General features: G+C 39.8%; 2 protein-coding genes across 13 annotated transcripts in view; one reads left to right on the plus strand and one right to left on the minus strand.

The window, feature by feature from the left end:
• Positions 1–3,495, plus strand: part of ESCO1 (establishment of sister chromatid cohesion N-acetyltransferase 1) — a 76,168-nt gene extending 72,673 nt beyond the window's left edge. For all 9 annotated transcript variants that reach the window (XM_074383698.1, XM_074383701.1, XM_003924785.4 and 6 more), the window contains one exon: positions 2,043–3,495. In XM_074383698.1, the coding sequence (XP_074239799.1) occupies positions 2,043–2,190 (148 nt within the window). In that variant the 3' untranslated portion in view covers positions 2,191–3,495. The remainder of the gene's footprint in view (positions 1–2,042) is intronic.
• Positions 3,496–5,989: 2,494 nt separating this feature from the next.
• GREB1L (GREB1 like retinoic acid receptor coactivator) overlaps positions 5,990–20,030 on the minus strand; it is a 316,336-nt gene continuing 302,295 nt past the window's right edge. For all 4 annotated transcript variants that reach the window (XM_003924788.4, XM_074383696.1, XM_074383697.1 and 1 more), the window contains 6 exons: positions 17,660–17,825; positions 15,971–16,198; positions 14,853–14,994; positions 12,997–13,197; positions 10,470–10,608; positions 5,990–8,725 (listed from right to left, as the gene is read on the minus strand). In XM_003924788.4, the coding sequence (XP_003924837.1) occupies positions 8,562–8,725; positions 10,470–10,608; positions 12,997–13,197; positions 14,853–14,994; positions 15,971–16,198; positions 17,660–17,825 (1,040 nt within the window). In that variant the 3' untranslated portion in view covers positions 5,990–8,561. The remainder of the gene's footprint in view (positions 8,726–10,469; positions 10,609–12,996; positions 13,198–14,852; positions 14,995–15,970; positions 16,199–17,659; positions 17,826–20,030) is intronic.

The raw sequence follows: 20,030 nt of genomic DNA on the forward strand, positions 1-20,030 counted from the left end.
TATATTATAACATGTATTAGTGTGCTTCATTCTTTTTTCAACTGCCAACTCATATAACATTATGTAGTTATTATCACCTTTTATTTATCCATTCATTAGTTGGTGAGCATTTGGATTGTTTCCACTCACTGGCTATTATAAATAGTGTTGCCATGAACATTTATGTACAAATTTTTGTGTGGATGTGTGTTGTTATTTCTCTCGGGTGTGTACTTAGGAGTAGAATTGCTTGGCCATATGGTAGGTATGTGTTTAACATTTTGAGGAATTGTCAAACCGTTTTTCACAGTAGCTGCACCATTATACAATCCCATTAATAATGTGTCAGAGTTCTAATTTCTTCACATCATCACCAACATTTGTTAGCCTGTCTGTATTTTAGCCATTCTGGTGGTTGTAAAGTGTAATTCATTGTGGTTTTGCTTTGTATTTCTAATGACTAGTAGATGTTGACCATTTTTTTCATGTGCTTATTGGCCATTTATCAAATGTCTATTCAAATTCCATGTCCACTTTTATATATTTAATTTTTTTTTTCTTTTTTTTTCTCTGTCACCCAGGCTGGAGTGCGGTGGCACTATCTCAGCTCATTGCAATCTCCATCTCCTGGGTTCAAGCAATTCTGCCTCAGCCTCCCAAGTAGTTAGGACTATAGGCTTGCCCCACTACACCTGGCTAATTTTTGTACTTTTAGTAGAGAAGGGGTTTTGTCATGTTGCCCAGGCTGGTCTTGAACTCCTGGTGTCAAGTGATCCACCCGCCTTGGTCTCCCAAAGTGTTTGGATTACAGGCTTGAGCCACTGCACCTGGCCAGTTTTTCTGGAGTTTGTCTGTTTTGTAAAGATGGGGTTTTGCCATGTTCCCCAGGCTAGTCTCCTCGAACTCCTTGGGCTCAAGCATTTTGCCTGCCTTGGCCTCCCAAAGTGCTGGGATTATAGGTGTGAGCCATTGCATATGGCCCTAGGTCTTTAATATCTTACAGCAATGTTTAATAGTTTTCAGTGTACAAGTCTTAACACTTCTTTTGTTAAATTTAGTTTTTTTGTTTGCTGCTGTTTTTTTTTTTTTTTGGTGGAGATAGCCTCTCACTCTGTCACCCAGGCTGGGGTACAGTGGTACAAACACAGCTCACTGCAGGCTCAACTTCCTGGGCTCAGGAAGTCCTCTTGCCTCAGCCTACTGAGTAGCTGAGACCATAAGCATCTGCCTGGCAAAAATTTGTTTGTTTGGTACAGTCGGAGTCTTCCTGTGTTGCCTGGCCTGGCCTTGAACTCTTGGGCTCAAGCAATCCTCTCGCCTTGGCCTCCCAAAATACTGGGATTATAGGTGTGAGCCACTGTGCCTGCCAAGTATTTAATTTTTTAAAATGTTATTGTAAATGGAATTTTTCCCTGTAAATTTCAGTTTTAGGTTGTTCATTACAAGTGTATAAAAATATATTTTACTTTTGAATATCAAATCTTAAATATGCAACCTTGCCAGACTCGTTTATTAGATTTTATGTTTGTTTTTGTGAATTTTTCAGGATTTTCTATAAACAAGGCCTTATCATCTGCAAAATTAGCTGAGCGTGATGGCAGGCTATGGATAGATAGTTTTATTTCTTTCTTTCCAATCTGGGTGATTTTTCTTTACCTCATGAATAGAACGTCCAATACAATATTGAATAGAAGAGGTGAAAGCAGTCTTACTTCATTCCTGAACTTTGAGGAACAGTTTTTAGTCATTCACCATTAATTCTGATGCCCTTGATCAGGTTGAGGAAACTGTTTCTACTCTTAGTTGTTGAATATTTTTATCATTAAAAGATATTGGATAAATGTTTTTACATTGCTGTTTTATTAAAATGTAACCTCAGATTATTGGTAATATTACAGATGAATAATTATTTTCAACAATTTTGAGCACATATGACAGTACCTAAAAAGCTTTTTTAGTCAAATTGTATTTGATAGATTATTCTAATTTTAATGATTAGAAAGACTATATTTTTAACCTTTCATACTTTTCCCCTTCCCTCCCCCCTGCTTTTTTTTTTATAGGAGTAACTTTATATATGGCTCATATTTGAGTAAAGAAGAAATTGCTTTCTCAGATCCCACTCCTGATGGAAAACTGTTTGCAACACAGTACTGTGGCACTGGTCAGTTTCTGGTATATAATTTTATTAATGGACAGAATAGCACGTAAAACAAATTCTTGCCTACACCACTAGAGGACATTTATTGAAAAGAATGGATTGGTTGCTGACTTTAACCAGGAACTAGGGCCATTTTTATTACAATGAACTCAGGACTGGCAACAACCATATGGTTGTTCCATTTTCATAAAATTGGAAACAATGCAGTAATAGCTTATTGTTTTGTTTTTTAAAGAAGATATTTTATTATCTTTTACAGAAATTTATGATTGATGTATTTTATCTATAGTTATTTAGACATGTTTACATGCAGCAGATAATTGTTCATAGTGGACTGAAAACTAATGCAAGGACTATGGTCTCAGTGATAAGTATATTTTGAAGTTCTTAATATGGAAATATACCAGTGTAGCTTGGTACTGTATTTTTTACTATTGATCTGCTGATACCAGTTATAGGTTTAAAGATTGTATTTTCACAGAGTGGAAACCAGTTTTTTTTTTAATTTTATTGAGACAGAATCCCACTCTTTTGCCCAGGCTGAGTGCTGTGGCATGATCTCGGCTCACTGCAATCTCTGCCACCTGGGTTCAAGCGATTCTTGTGCCTCAGCCTCCCAAGTAGCTAGGATTACACTCGGCTAATTTTTGTATTTTAGTAGAGATAGGGTTTCACCATGTTGGCCAGGCTGGTCTCAAACTCCTGACCTCAGGTGATCCACCCGCCTCTGCCTCCCAGAGCCTTGGGATTACAGGCATGAGCTACCACGACTGGCCAGAAACCAATTTTTTTAGTTATTGTTGAAGTAGGGTGCAATATTAAGTGTTTTGGAATTTGAAGCTGTTTTAAAAGGCCTGAACTATACCCCTATAGAAAAGGAAAGCTCCAGCTAAACAGGAAGATTTGGAATATTGAGCATTTTTTCCTGATTTTGCTTTTTCCTATCTTTGATGGCAGGAAGTAGAAAGTGGTAAAGAATTGAGGCTTTTCTTCTTAAAGAGCTATAAATGACAAGCATTAGGAAAGGTACTCTTTAAATTCATTATTCTTGCATTCTGGTTTCACTTTTTAAAATAAATGGCAACCAGGCACACCTAGGCTGTTAACAAATCTCAAAGAGGTTTAGAAAAACCTATAAAATACTTGGAAGTGAGGTATGGATGACTTGGTATCTGCTTTGTTATTCCTCAGAAATACTGCACTGAGTATATGCCCTCATTACTGGACTTCATTTTGATACTTGTCTATCCTTCATAGTGCCCTCTACTTCTAAAGGGTTTATATGTTGAAAACTGCTGTGGCCTTTTATGACCTGTATATAATGTAGAATAAAAATAATAAAATACTTGATAGCTTTTTCTAAGTGATCAGTGTACTAACAGAGATAATGGTGTGTTGTCATTTGTGCTTTTTCAGGGTGTTTTTTTGGTTTCATACCTTGAAATATGATTAAAACATTGGCTTCCTAAAGGTAGTTTCCACCGGTTTGCCAAAGGATCATTACGTCACCAGCAAATCAGCTGAACTTTTCCAAAAGGCAAAATCCATTCTGCACTGTTTTATGTAATCATTATGACAGTCCTGTGAGGTGGGGTTTGTAAGTGAGGAATCTGGAACTTAGAAGATAGTTAAGAGCAGTTTATGTAAAAAGTGTTTAAACATTGAACTAAAGCTGTGATGTGGAGATGAAGATGAGACAGATACACATTTAAAAAATAAAATTGAAAAATTGACACAGTTGAATTGATAGGAATTTATAACAACCAGAAAAAGATCATGGCAAAGAGGCTAAGGTAAGTGGGAATTTTGGTTTGGGTAATTGCGTTAGATTGACAGATGGGAATACAGGGGAATTAGGTTGGGAGGATTGGATGGGGATGCCCTCAGATTTGGTCATGATTTTAAGGTGGTTGTAGAATCTCCAAGTGGAGATATATGTTTGGTATACAATTGGATATGTAGATCTAGAGTTTGAGACAGATTCTAACTGAGCAAACAAATTGAGTTTACTTATTTATTTGAAGGTTTAGAGGGTCACCCTGAGGTTTGTAAAATGAGAAGGTAGAAGAGATTTTTGAGGTACACCGTCATTTAGGAGTCTCAGAGAAGAATACCTAAGAAGGCATGAGCAAGGTAGGAGAGCCAGAAGAGAGAGGTAGAAACCAAGGGAAGAATTTCAAGATTCAAAGAATGGTCAACCCTGTCATATCACAATTGAAGACTGAAGAGAGCCCAAGTGATGTTAGGAAAAGAGCAGTCTCAGTGGAGTGGTGGAGGCAGCAGGGACACAGTGAGTATACATAAATGGCCACAGACTACAGAAGAGGGTGGGTCTGTAATTGTTGACTATATAAAGGTGCTGATAAATGTTTTGTTAGCAGTCCTCATATAGTTGTTGGTCTTTATAAAAATGCCTAGCATAGAGACACTATAGGAGCCACAAATAGAGTCAGGAACTACAAGATTTTATGGATAATGCCTTTATCTGCATGGACACCGATAAAAAGCAATATTTTCCTACTTCATAATATGCGAGAACTTGGTGTATCTACCAAAAGCCTGACTGTTATAAGGACAGTCAGTGAGTACAACAAACCTGCAGTGATATTTTAATTGCTCTCATTTACTTTGCACGGCTGCCCAGCTATAGAGTCTTATCCCTCTGGATGGGAACATAGCTGTATTCCTGCGCGTCCACATTGTGGCTAGGGTTGAGATTGCTGAGTTGATTTCTGGGGTAGTAACTGTAGACATACTATTTTTCATGGCTCTTGAGCCTTCTGGCAGAAAAAGGGATCAGTTCTGTCTTTTAGCAACCCCACCCACCCACCCACCATCCTTTTGGTAAAAATAAAATACATTGGACTAGTAAAAATAAAGTATTTGTAATGAAGTGGTCAGAAAACAACTTACTGCTGTTGCTTTTTTTTTTCCTTTTAACTTAATATCATCTGTTGTCATAGTCACTGAAGTAGATGCTTTAACCCAATACTTGACAGTTGAGAGCACAGTGAATTTATGTCAGTGACTTTTTCTTTGGCCTTACAGGCAATTTCTAAAATCATCTTTAGCAGTGTTTTTTTTGTTGTTCTGTTTTCTTTTCAGTGAAGCCAAGGTTTCAGTGTTAGAGCAGTATTCTCCTAGACCCAGAGGAAGCTTTAAGGACCAGTTTCCAGTTTCTGTGTCTAAAGAGAAGCTTGAGGAATGTTTGTTCCTGGATGTTGTTCCAGGCCTAAGTAGTTTAATGTGATGTTGCAGCAGTCAGAGTTTCACAGTCTTTTCAAGGCAGCTGCTTTGGAATGCATAGTGGAACACCACTAGTCTTTGCTTTCCTCTGAAAGTCTGTCATTACACTTAAAAATACATACTGCCCTTCCTGAGGGCCCTTTGGCTTAGAAGATTGTTTTCATGGATTCTATGTCAAATTGTTTTAATTTACTATACTTTATTAAATAGATTGAAAGCCATTTTTTTGGACAGCAAAGTTATTCTCAAAAGTTCATCGAACTTTTAAGATACAGTTCGTACTACAATAACACTGTCTTCATACTACATAGTTCTAGCAGCTTTTGAGACGTTCTCAGAAAGTTTGAGCAGTTTAAACTAGAGATTAACAATAACACCTTGTATCATACCACATAGTTCTAGCAACCCAAAGTTCTGTTTCGAAAAGGACATCAAAGTGAGTATAGCTGCAATCTGTCAGATAAAAGATTAGGATCTACTGTGTGTGTTTTCAACATCTTTTCTTAGAGTTGTCCTAAAAAGGCTGGAAGTCACATTATAGGTTGGATATTGCCAGAGTCAGGGTGCTTGTTTTCTTAACATGCCAGAAAATCAAAAAATAACTTTTTGGAGAGGGTGGGAGATAACTTTAATACATTCACCAAATTAAAGCACAGAAACATACAGTAGACACAACTTAAGACAATTTTGAATCATTAACAAAATGTGAGGTAGGCTGACTAGTGAAATTCACCAAATTTTAGTTAAGAAAATTTTACAGTAATAAAGTAACACAGGTGTCCCCTTTTCTAAAAATCACAAAAAGCAATTGCATAAATTACAGCCAAAAAAAATTGACTACAACAATTCTGGTTTTTAGTTTACATTCAGTATTAACCAGTGTGAACTGTCATACATGCTGAGGTTCAGCCGTTCTATATGTGTTACTGTGTGGGCCTAGTGAATCCATTCATCCCACATCAGTATCCTAAGGGCTTGCAAAGCTTAAAGCTGAACACACTAGGATATATATACACACATATCGTGGTGTCCTGTGTTCGTGCAACTTTATCCTTAAAGAAGGACCTAACATTCTCTGAAGAGTTGTACTGGTAAGATGATTTTAAAAGATCCAAACCTTAGTAAGATAGGCTTTGAAAAGAAAATAGGTCAATTTCTCTATTATAAGGGTGATGGTCTTTTGGCTTTGTTCTGGCATATCTCTTCCACAGAGTTAAATAATATTTAAGAGCTCATAATAATTTGAATTTTCAGAGTGCAGCCATAACTACTGGAGTACCTGCATCTGATGTAATTACTTAAAAAAAATTCTTTAGACTATGAAGTCATAAAGCCAGAAGAAACCCTGAGAGGCCATCTACCCCAGGTACAATTGTTTTAGAATTATTTCAAGTATTTGATTTGCCCTATGTAGTTAACGTTATTGGAATATTGCACAGACAGTGGGTTTCTTGATATTTGCATTAGGCCCTTTCAATAAAACAGGAACAAGTGAAATACATTCATATTTAAACCAAACTGCTTCAAAACATACCTCTTTACCAAAAATTCCGCTGTACTAAAATTAAGGAGTATTTTTTAAAGCATATATAAGGCAGGTCCTCTTTAAAGGACAATTAAAAATGGGGTTAAAAGGAATTATTGACTTCAAAATACAGTTAAAGCATAAGTAGCTATATTAAAACCAAGAGATCTACAAACCATTTTTAGTCTAATACATTCCATTTTTTCACTAGCTGTAAACTCCTTGTTATAAGATAATAAAGCTGGTCAATTAACATTTTTTGTTCTAAGTAAATGCAGGCTTAGTAGGCCCCTCAGTAGTTTCAGGTCACAAATAAGATGGATTCAAGTAAAAATGACCATTTTAAGTGGGATAAAATAGTAAATATGGGCTGAGAAAACTCAAGAGATTGTTCAATGGTGAGAACTGGTATAATTTAAGAGTAAATTTCTAAGAGTTTGTCTAGAACAATTCTAAGAATAATGTTTTTGATTAAAATATTAGAGAAATCTGTAGAAACATGCCTTCCACTGCTGATACTAGACAAACACCCCCTGTTGATTTTAATGAGTCAGAAAGACTCTTAATGGAGTCTTCCTTACTCCTCACAGGAGTCACTGGTAGGACTAAGTAAAACACTTCTCTTTCTATGGCTCAGTTTCCCAATTCAGCAATTTCTGTGGTGGTGTCAGTGTAAGGTGGTAATATTCAGTGCATCTTTTAAAGGAAGCTTTGCCTGAGTCCCTGAAAGGAAGGAAACTAGTTCCACTCTGCAACAGAGCCTCAGCCTGACATTTAGGTTTGCTGGTGCCAACTGCTCAATTCCAACAAAACAGGGTGAGTGCAGGTTACCTGCCGAAAACTTCTCAACTTACACAACTGACTTAATCAGGTTCTTTTGCAAAGATTAATTGCTGTTCCATTGTCTCTTAGGTAAGATATTCTTAAAGCCTGGAAACAAGTTTAAAGAATGGGAAAAGCAAAGGAATTAGGCTAGGAGAAGATGCATAAATGCATACAATGCCTGCTCTGCATTTACTGTTTGTTCAGTTTAAATAGTAAACTTTGAACTCCTGTGGAAATTTTGCCAAAAGTTTCAATACATAGAAGATTATAAATCTTAAACTAACACTGCACAGAGAAAGACACAGCTACTGCTTTTTTTTTTTAAATACAAATATCATCTACATTCTATCATTTCAAACCCCTGAGTAATACTGTACCAAAGTACAGATCTGAAGAGAAACTGAGGGTTCAGGCCTCAAACGTTAATCTTCAATTAATTCCATACCAATGGCATGAGTCTCCCGTAACACATTCAGGCTAGTTAATGCTGACAGTCAGTTTCCCCCTAACATAATGTAATAGAAAAAATAATGCAGACTCCATATTCACTCTCCAAAGTATATCCTCCTCAGGATCCCATGGGCAGACCGTATCTTCAGTAATTGCATAACTGCCTAGGGGAGTTTACCTGAATTTCAGGGTCCAATTAAGAGTGGTATCCCCAAAGATCTGGGTCAGATTTGGGGAGTTCTTTGGAGAATTTAGACAAATATGTTGCACTTTGCTCCACAGTGATTGTACTTTAAAGGAAAAAAAAAATTCCCAAATTGTTTCTGTCCTACCCCACCTAGGCATCATTTTGCTGTTTTTGGTCTCTTCAAAAGCTCATACATGACGTCCAGTAAGAAAGTAAAGAGGCTTGTCATCACTGCTATTAGCAGTTTGAAACTCATCCCGGAGGCGGAACTGCCACTCATCTTCTAGCTCTAAGCGGACAATTGTTTGGCGCAAGGAACTTCTGTCTTGGCAGATGACACACAGGGTAGCACCTTCAGAAAACAAGTCAGAAATATGTCTTAGGCTCAGGGATTGAGAACTTTACTGTCTGATTTTATTTCCTGAGCTAAGACATCTGAGAACCAACAGGTAGGTCAACAGATGGATAAGTAATTTATGAGAATTGTCTAATTTTATTATTTGAGCAAGTAGTTTTACAAATTCAGTAATTTGTTAAAGAGTACAAAGTAAGCTAGCTTCCAGCTACATTCCCTCTTCCTTGCGAGAACTAATGTATTTCTCATGTGTCCCTCCTAGGTTAGGGTTTCTGAACCTCAGCGGTAGTGTACTTGGCTAATTCTTTGTTGTGGGGCTGTTCCGTGTCCCCCTTTTTTTTTTTAGAGACAGAGTCTCGCTCTGTCGCCCAGGCTGGAGTGCAGTGGCACAATCCCGGCTCACTGCCACCTCCACCTCACGGGTTCAAGTGATTCTCCTGCCTCAGCCTCCCAAGTAGCAGGGAGTACAGGCACATACCGCCATGCCCGGCTAATTTTTTGTATTTTAGAAGAAACAGGGTTTCACTGTGTTGCCCAGGCTGGTCTCGAACTCCTGAGCTCAGGCAATCCACCTGCCTCAGCCTTCCAAAGTGTTGGGATTACAGGTGTGAGCCATAGCGGCTGGCCTTGTTCTATATTTTGTTGATGTTTAGAACCTAAACATCCAGCAGTCTTGGCTTCTGCCCACTCACTATGTGCCAGCAAGCAGCAGCCCCATTATGACAATCAGAAATGTCTCTGTCTCCTGGGAGGCAAAATCTACCCCTTCCCCATCCCCAATAAGAACCACTGTGTCAGAAATACTTAATACATAAATCAATCCACAGTCCCCCTACATCCCCGCTCCCTGTTCTCATGCTGTACAGTGTTCTGAACCTCACTTTTTTTGCTGATCTCAAAGGTCATTTTATCAAGATTATTTGTGATGTTTAATATTAGTTTGTTCTTAGGCTAGTCTCTTTATATGGTGCATACCTATTGAAACAACTGTCTTGTTTTCTTTTTTGAGACAGGATGTCACTCAGGCTGGAGTGCAGTGGCACAATCTTGGCTCACTACAACCTCCACCTCCTGGGCCCAAGTTCCTCCCACCTAAGCCTCCTGACCTGGCACTACGGCCGTGTTCCACTGTGCCTGGCTAATTTTTGTATTTTTTGTAAAGGCAGGGTTTTGCCAGGTTGCCCAGGCTGGTTTTGAACTCCTGAGCTTGAGCTCAGATGGTCTGCCTGCCTCAGCCTCGGCCTCACAAAGTGCTGGGATTACAGGTGTGAGACACCACACCCGGCCTATGGTTTCTGTATCAGAATCACAACTAAGGGTTTGTTTATGTCTAGGGATGCAATTATACAAAATTATTGCAGTTGCTTCCTGCCCCAGGCAATATGTTAGAGTCAGTAGAATGTACTTAGTTATATACATACATAGACTCATTAACCTGATATCTATTAAAATTAAATTATATGAGAAGAATTATGTATTCTTGCAGTGTATCATTCCTTTCTAAATAGTGGCAAAAACCTATTTAATATGGTCGCAAATTTGGCTATTCATCTGCATTTAGTCTTGGGATAACAATGACTTGATTCCCTCCCAGCCCCCAACTAGGGGCCCTAATTTTAAAAGCAGGATGTTCAAATTATTGGTAAAAATTGTGTTCAAGTGCTTTTAAAAAATATGTTTATCTTCCGTATTTGGCTCAGGGGGAACCAATAGCAATTGCAAGATACTAAATTTGACTTACCTTTTAGAAATTTAAAGTTCTTAAGAAGATCAGCACCTACAAAAGAGTCACAGAGGTACAGAAGGAGTCCACTGAAAAACACTCCTTCACAATTGACATTGCTGGAGTGGGGTCTGGAGCTGATGTAGCATATGGCCACCTGAAATCATCAAGCAGAAATAGTGTGGGCATTTCAAGCGCAAGCAAAATATCTGCAGTTCAGCAGAATGAGTCAGTACTTTTCTTTTTGTCTATTCAAGGGTAAGGTAAAGGTGATGAGTTTTTTCCAATGTTAACTCAAATGGCTTAGTTAAGCTTTGCAACCTCTTTTATTTAGCATACCAGTTGTTAACCTGTTTAAAGCTTCTCTTATTTCTCACAATAAAGGACTATTAGGAAATAAATTAGAAATAAGCTCTTCCATTTAAAAGAGTCTTTTTAAAATTTTTAAAAATACCTTCCACAAAAAGCACACTTAGGAAAGATTAAATGTTTGAATTACCTTATTGGTGAGAATAAAAAAAATATTTTTGATCAGCTTTCCATTTAGATATACTTAAATTTCAATTGGATGGAAGCTTATGACGGTACATGGGCTGGGCATGGTGGCTCACACCTATAATCCTAGCACTTTGGGAGGCTGAGGCGAGTGGATCACCTGAGGGTCAGGAGTTGGAGACCAGCCTGGCTTACATGGCGAAACCCTGTCTCTACTAAAAATACAAAAAAAATTAGCCAGGCATGGTGGCAAGTGCCTATACTGCCAGCTACTCGGGAGGCTGAGGCAGGAGAATCGCTTGATCCCAGGAGGCGGAGGTTACAGTGAGCCAAGTTCGCACTACCGCACTTCAGCCAGGGCAACGAGTGAACTCCGTCTCAAAAAAAAAAAAAAAATAAGTGCATGAATTTAAATTTTTGGTTCTATCTGGCTTCTGTGATGAACAGATGATAACTGCAGAAATTCAGGGAAGTAAGTAAGATAGTTGGGAGTTAGAGCCGCAGAATGACTAAATGCATGAGCCAGTCTGCTTGGGTTCAAATACTGGTTCCTCCATTGAGTAGCCATGGAACAGTGAGCAGTTTCCTTCCTTTTACTATACCTCAGTTTCCTCGTCTATAGAGATAACGATAGTACTTGTTTCATAGGATGTTTTCTGAATTAAATTTAACTTAGTATTCGGTAAATGTTAGCTGTTAGTAGTAGTAGTATTGAGATTGTGTTAATATCCAGAGCCGTGGACTCTAGGATAGGGGAACTGGAATATCTGGGTCAGACATAATCAGTACATAAATACTGTAAAAGATGTTATTAGATCTCATGGGTTTGGGTTCGTTTTGGTTTTTTTGAGATGGGGTCTCTCACTTAGGCTGGAGTGCAGTGGCACAAATCATAGCTCACTGCAACCTTGAACTCCTGGGCTCAAGTGATCTTCCCACCTCAGCCTTTTGAGTAGCTGGGACTACAGGTATGTGCCATCACACCTGGTCAGTTGTTTTAGTTTTTGTAGTGACAGGGTCCATGTCCTCCAGGCTGGTCTCAAACTCCTTGCCTCAAGTGATCCTCATACCTCAGCCTCCCAAAGTGCTGGGTTATAGGCATGAGCTTCTATGCCTGGCCTTTACATCTGATGGCTCCTTAAGGTTCCTTCTACTTCTAAAATTCTATAATTTATTACCCAATCTACAGTGTAGATTATTGAAACATAAAAATGGGAATGTAAAATGTTTACACTGAAATTTTAAAAATTGGTTTTCAAAATTGAATACAGTTGGACTTCAGTGTTGAGTATGTTTATGGATGTGTGTTTTCTTTCAATACATACAAAGAAGAGTCCCTGGAAGGAAATAGTATACCAAAATGTTCTTCTGGCAGGTGACTTGACTTTATGCTTTTATTTTAAAACATTTTTACAAGGAGGATGTACTACAGTAATGATTTCTGAAGGACAGCTTAGTAGCAGGAGCCTGGAGGTGCAAGTGGCAGTTTTTTAAAGAAATTAAAACATATAGAATTTTAGAAAGAGAGTGAGACCTCTAAAGGCTTCAGGTGATACACATTTATTTGTTCAGTAATCACTGAGCTCCTTATATATGTATAAAACAATGGCTAAGACATTGTGTGTCTTTGAAGAACTCACACTTTTATGAAGAAAATCCCACAAAATTACAGTATAATCTGATGAATGTTAAGACAGTGGGAGGAAGTAACTGCTGCCCAAAGTCACTGAGGCAGGCTTCTCAGAGGAGGTGATGTCTGAGCTGAGTTGTACATCTGAGCTCATTTGTACAGTTAAAATAGGCATGGGGAGGGTTAACTGCCATCGTATGTTGTGTGAGCCTTTGCATAAGTGAGTATGTGAAGGGTAGAAATACAGGTTTTGATCTGTATTACTATCTTTAATAAAAGCTCTGGCAAAGGATCAGACTGGCATCTTGATTTATATTTCTCGTCACAGACTCCTATTTTGCCTCCATTTCAGTTTTCAAACAGTTAAAATGAGAAAGGGATGGATGTAGGTAAGCACAGTATCCCCCACACCCTTTTTACCTCTGGTCCAATGTTAAGGTAGCAGTCAATGGCCAGCACGGGACTCTTGAAGTTACGGATGGCTTTGGGGAAGAGTTTATATGAGGCGTGCTGAAGGAATTTCTCCAGGAGAAACTGTGCAGGGGCTGCCAGTAGCGTGTGTTCACTGTCAGGAGCGCAGATGTATTGAAGGGGCAAGATGGGTGCTAAGTTCTCTGACACCTGAAATCAGAGTCAACATCATGATGGGACACTTGTCTGTCACTGGATTGAACAGGTGAGGAAACACTGAATTGTATCCTAATAGTCAAATAATAACAGTAGCAGAGTGAGGGGTGCTAGGTTCTATGTCAGTCAGGGGTCCTGAAAATTTTTTTCTCTTGGGAATAGTGCAATAGGATTTAATGCAAGTCATACACAGTGAGGGGAGAACAGAACAGGCTTCCCTGAAACCACATTTAACAGGTACACTGTGAGATCTAATCAGAAGCGTTTTACAGTGGTGCTCGGTATGTATGTATCTATGTATGTACGTAAAGGTTAAATCCTATCTATGTCATCACAACCCCACCAAAAAAATGGCAAGAAGGATTCTAAGCTCTACTGGTAGCACACATGCTGTGAATTATTAGGTATCAGTAAATCTCTTAGAAAGGGGTAGTAATGCAGGTTTTGATCTATATTACTTTTATTTTTTTGAGACAGAGTCTCGCTGTGTCGCACAGGCCTGGAGTGCAGTGGCGCGATCTTGGCTCACTGCAGCTTCTGCCTCCCAGGATCAAGTGATTCTCCTGTATCAGCCTCCCAAAGAGCTGGAACTACAGGCACGTGCCACCATGCCCAGCTAGTTTTTGTATTTTTAGTAGATATGGGATTTCACCATGTTGGCCAGGATGGTCTTGATCTCTTGACCTCGTGATCTGCCTGCCTTGGCCTCCCAAAGCGCTGGGATTACAGGCGTGAGCCACAGCACCCAGCCATATTACTTTTAGGAAAGTTCTAGCAAAAGATCAGACTGGCATCATGATTTACATTTCTCTCATGTATTACATAAAGAATGTAAAAATGTGGCAGGGTGCGGTGACTGAGGCAGGAGAATCACTTGAACCTGGGAGGCATAGGTTGCAGCAAGCCACTGCAATCCAGCCTGGGCGACACAGTGAGACTGTCTCAAAAAAAAAAAAGTAAAAATATAAAGTTTGCCATCTTGAAACTGAAGCTTTGATGGATTTGTTAAAGCTTAAATCCAAATAAACTTAAGATTTAAGGCATCTAAAGTAATTTTGTTGGATTGTCAAAACAAATGTTTTGGAGCTAGATGAGTCTCAGTAACAGAAAGGAGATTGAGAAATTGACATTAAGAACTCCCTTATGGCCAGGCACAGTGGCTCACGTCTGTAATCCCAGCACTTTGGGAGGCCAAGGTGGGCGGATCACTTGAGGTCGGGAGTTCAAAAGCAGTCTGGCCAACATGGTAAAACCCCATCTCTACTAAAATACAAAAATTAGGCAGCTGTGGTGGCACACAGCTGTAATCCCAGCTACTCAGGAGGCTGATGCATGAGAATTGCTTAAACCCAGGAGGTGGAAGTTGCAGTGAGCGAAGATCACGCCACTGCACTCCAGCTTAGGGGACAGAGTGAGACTCTGTCTCAAAAAAGAGAACTCCCAGGAGGCGGAGGTTGCAGTGAGCGAAAATCATGCCACTGCACTCCAGCTTAGGGGACAGAGTGAGACTGTCTCAAAAAGAGAACTCCCTTGTGTTATTTCACTTTTCCAATAAAATGGAAAGTGCTTAATGCCAATATCTAATAATAAAGACATTACTAAGATACTGTATTTATTTTCAGCATTAGAATCAAGCTTGCAGTACTTACCATGATCTTTGGTTTAATGATAAAGTCCCTTTGCCCGCCAACCTGAACATGTTTCTTCATGAGGCTGAAGTTATTAAAGCGGCAGATGAGGAGGCCACTACTGTTGGTTCTCAGATTAAAGTCAACATCTTCACAGAAATACCTAAATTGTAACCATAACAATAGGTTTCTTCACCTGGCATATCTCAACCATGATAAGTATACACAGAGAGATAAATGTGTAGCAAGATATTAGGAACCTAAAATAACTATGCTTCTGTGGAGCTGGCCCTCAACATTCTGAGTCAAGTCTATGTTGAGGAGAATGAAATCATGTACATGGCACCTAGAGAACGGTGCCTTTAGGCTCTAAGAAGTCAGCTTGCTGCTCCATTTCTGTATGGCCTTGAAAAAAGCCTTTCTCAGAAGGGAAGTGAGATGATTTTTGTCCCAGATATGTCACAGGTTTGAGGTATCCCTATGCAAAAACAGGACTATATTCCTATTTGATACACTCCGACAGAATAGAAATGCAGAGGTGCTCCCAGTTTAAAAATTCTGGCTACAAACAGGATGAAGCCTCTGTCAAATTTAAAACAGAAGTGAAAGCAGCAGCTATTCTGTAACCGCAAGGTTGGCATAAGAAGGACTTTATGGTTCCTGCCTTCTTGCTTGGCCCTCTCAGGTTTTGTAGGAAGCTGGACATTATTTGGGAGGCAAGGCCATGGTTAGCCTGCTCATACTCATCTGCTGCCTCTTCCCTACAGGACCCAAATCCCTGAGTCCTACTAACTACTCACATTCCTTCTGAGTTTTGAGGGTGAAGGTGGGCTTAGTCTTAGATGTTTATGGGTCCACAGACTAACTTGAGTCAACAGTTACTGTGTCTTAGTTCTTGTTGAATAATGAGATGGCTAAAGTGTTTTCTTCAAGTATTTCATACTGTAACCCCTGTTAATGTCTAGGTCAGTTGGTGATAAAGGGACACACATGGGCTTGTGATCACCCTTTCTCCTTGCCCACATAAAGAGTAAGCTTCTCAATTGAAGACACAGGAATAAAAGCATTGCAGAGGCTAGAGCTGAGCAGAAGCAATCCGTAGATGCCAGGATTACCTGCGTCCATGAGGCCTAACTTACCTGTTGAAGTCATACTGTACATTCTGAGTCAAGTCTATGTTGAGGAGAAGGAAATCATGCACATGGCACCTTGAGAACGGGGCCTTTAGGCTCTGAGAAGTCAGCTTGCTGCTCCATTTCTGTATGCCCAAGATTGCGTAGTGGACAATTTTTGGTGTGGCTTCAATGTGCTGCAAGACAGTCTTCAAGGACACGTTCTTACTGGAAACTCCTACTTCCATGGGCTGGCTATGAAATATAGTTTGTATAAGATGTCAATAAATATTACAGAAGAGAGGATCGTTTGTGAAGTGTCTACACTGTTATATACCAGTAATACTCTCAAGGATATAATTAACTGATTTACTTTGTATTAGCAAATGGAGAAGAATGTCAAGCCCAGTTCTCAGACTTCCTGTCATTATTAAAGAAGCTGCCTTTTGGGGCTGGGGCTTACCATTTTAAGGCAGAGAAAGAAATCTGGCCCCTGTGTTAGAGTGCACAATGAATAAAGAGTTGCCAAAGAAGAGGTAGCCAGAGGTTGGAAGCATAGAATTATCCTTCTGAGTTCTGGTAATTGTGTGTAAGGAATATTTGAAAAATTCACTGGCTTCAAATCCAAAATAGAAACAAGGACACAAAATCACAATGTTGATCTGGGAGGGCTTAAAGATCCCCTGGCAGTGTTGCAATGGACGTGTTACTGAATTTTGGGGGTTTATTGTGTAGGACTTTTTAAAAATGTTTGGCATTCTCTGGTCTTCATAAGATGCTCCTGACTAGCACCCCCTAGCACTGTGAGGTGGCACTAACCCAGGAAGAGAACCACTGATTTTGGCCCAGGTATAATTTTACAAGTGACAGACTTGAGAGGGGGAGAGGTGAGATGACTTTCCTTTTTCATACAGACAGTTAAGATGCATGACTGGGTGTGGTGGCTCACACCTGTAATCCCAACACTTTGGGAGGCCAAGGCAGGATTGCTTGAGCCCAAGAGTTCAACATCAGATTGGGCAACATGGTGAGACTATCTCTCTACAAAAAATTATAAACAAAAAACAGCCGGGGCTAAAAAAACCAGGTCTCCAGATTTGAGATGTCAACAGTCTTTCTACATAAATCGTAGAGTCTCAACAGACTTTGTTTTTTGAGACAGAGCCTCACTTTGTCACCCAGGTTGAAGTGCAGTGGCACAATCTCAGCTCACTGCAACCTCTGCCTCTTGGGTTCAAGTTATTCCCATGCCTCAGCGCTACAGGCACGTGCCACCATACCCAGCTTTTTTTTTTTTTTTTCCTCCCAAAATTGCATTAAGCTAATTTTTGTATTTTTAGTAGGGAGGGGGTTTTGCCATATTGGCCAGGCTGGTCTAGAACTCCTAGCCTTAAACTATCAGCCTGCCTCAGCCTGTCAAAAGTGCTGGAATTATAGGCATGAGCCATAGTGCTTGGCTTCAGTAGACTTTAATAGCTAACCAATGCCATGATTCCAGAATGGTCCAGGAATTCAATGGGCTATTGAATGTCTACGTAAAAAATTCCTAAGTCACCACAAAATGTTCTAATGAGAGTGGTTTCATGGTTGACTGTCTTGCTCTGGAAAACTGTCTCTCTCTTATTGATTTCCATATGTAACTGTAGCCAAGAAATGTATTGTCCAGTCTACATACAGCATTGTCATGCCCTCAGAACAGCTTGGAAGTATCACTACCTGGATGGCTCCTGAACACTGTGAATGTTCCATAGGACACACGAATCATCCATCATGACGATGAAAGGCCAGACACACTGGCGTTTAATGCCTAGCTCCTCCAGGCGGTTTCTCTCCAATTCTAGGTTGTGATATGATAGCTCCTTAATGAGGAACCTGGCAGCACCTGGAAGGCAACATAACCACATCTACATATCCACACATCCTTCACTCAGGCTTGGCTGAAGTCCCACAGGCAGCTATATTCTCTCCACAGAATGCCTGTTCACATGGCAACCATGCAGGGTGGGAGCCAATCAAATGTTCAGAGCATTGGCTCTCAAATCAGTGTACGTAACAGTTACTGGGGAATCACTTTTAAATGTAGATTCTTAGAGCCCATTACCAGATCTGTATTTGAGTGAGTCTGGTGGGCCAAAAGCCAGAGATATCTTTGAGGATACAAATGATATGAACCATGCTTGCAAGAGTATTGCAAGAATCCAGTTTCCCTCATAGGACAAAGGAATCCACATCTAGGAAATGCTATTACTGTTTACTTCCTTGAAGCATGACAAGAGGCACTCTCAGACTGGGAAGCAGCCACTCACATGTCCTGTACTAGGTAGTTAACTGGGCTGCAGTCAGTGGGAATGCCAGTTCCACTGATATATCCCCTGCTTTAGATACTTCAAGGAAACAGCAGCATCTTCTCTGAAGACAACTCTGGAAATGGGCACCCTTTTTCTAGATCTGCCTTTTGCAAGAGGCAATATGGTATAGAGATTAAGAGAATAGACAGAAGCCCATCTGTCTGATTTTGAATCCTAATTCTACCACTTTCTAGCCATGTGACCCTGAACAAATTAAACCCATTGTGCCTTGGCTTCCCCACCTCTAAGAAGACGATAATAATGGCAATCTCATAGGGTTGCTGTACGATGCTCAGGATAGCACCTCGCACCCTCTGAGTACTCAGTGAGGTTAGCAATTATCAAGATGATGATAGGAATGAGCCAAATTTTGTAAGTGGGCCATCCTAAAATGAAACAAAATGTAGGTGATAATGAAATGGAATAACCAAAGCAGTGTGAATAGATCAAGGCTAAAACTGGGACTTAGGAAAATCTACCTTTCAAGAACATGTGTAATTGTTTGCATTCTCAATAAGGGCCACATACGAAAAGCCCACAGCTAACATCATCATAGTCAATGGTGAAAGACTGAAGCTTTTCCAAAACTGAGTTCAGGAACAAGACAAAGATGCCAGTTTTACCATTTCTATTTAATATGGTACTGGAATTCACAGGCAGAGAAATTAAGCAAGTAAAAGAAAAGGTAACCAAATAGGAAGGAATTAAAGTTGATCTCTATTCCCAGGCAACATATACATAGAAAACTAAAAATTCCACCAAAAATCCCCTTTAGAATGAATGTGTGAATTCAGCAGAGATGCAGGTGCAAAATCAACACCAAAATCAGTTGCATTTGTATACCTCAGCCATGAACAAGCTAAGAAAATTAAGAGTTCATTTACAATAGCATCAAAAGACAGACATAGGAATAAACTTAACTAAGAAGGCAAAAGACTTCTACAGTGAAAAGTACAAAGCATTAATGAAGGAAATTAAGGCAGACACCAGTAAATGGAAAGACATCCTGTGTTTATGGATTGGAAGACTTGATATTAAATGTCAGTACTACCCAAAGTAATCCATAGACTTAATGCAGTCCCTATCAAGATCCCAAGGACTTTGCAGACATAGAAAAATCCATCCTGTGATTCATCCAGCATTTCAGGGGACCCCAAATAGCCAAAACAATCTTAAAAGAGAGGCAAAGTTGGAGGTCTCATACTTCCTGATTTCAGAACTTAATAACTACAAAGCTACAGTAATCAAAACAGTGTGGACTAGGCGCAGTGGCTCACACCTGTAATCCCAGCACTTTGGGAGGCCGAGGTGGGTGGATCACTTGAGGTCAGGAGGTCGAGACCAGCCTGGCCAACATGGTGAAACACCATCTCTACTAAAAATAAGATAAAAAAAAAAATTAGCTGGGTGTGGTGGCAGCACCCATAATCCCAGCTACTCAGGGGACTGAGGCAGGAGAATTACCTGAACCAGGGAAGTGGAGGTTGCAGTGAGCCGAAATCGCCCATTGCACTCCAGCCTGGGCAACGAGTGAAATGCCACCTCAAAAAAAAAAAAAAAAATAAAACCCTACAAAAAACAGAGTGGTAGTTTTGATCTGGGCCTATAGAAAGCCCAGAAATAAACCCTCTTATATATGGTCAAATGATTTTTGCCAAGGATGCCAAAGTCATTCAGTGGGTAAAACATGATCTTGTCAACAAACATGGTTGGAGGCTGAACATGGTGTCTCACACCTG

Source organism: Saimiri boliviensis, chromosome 13 (assembly GCF_048565385.1).
Source record: "Saimiri boliviensis isolate mSaiBol1 chromosome 13, mSaiBol1.pri, whole genome shotgun sequence".
Classification (NCBI taxonomy): Eukaryota; Metazoa; Chordata; class Mammalia; order Primates; family Cebidae; genus Saimiri; species Saimiri boliviensis.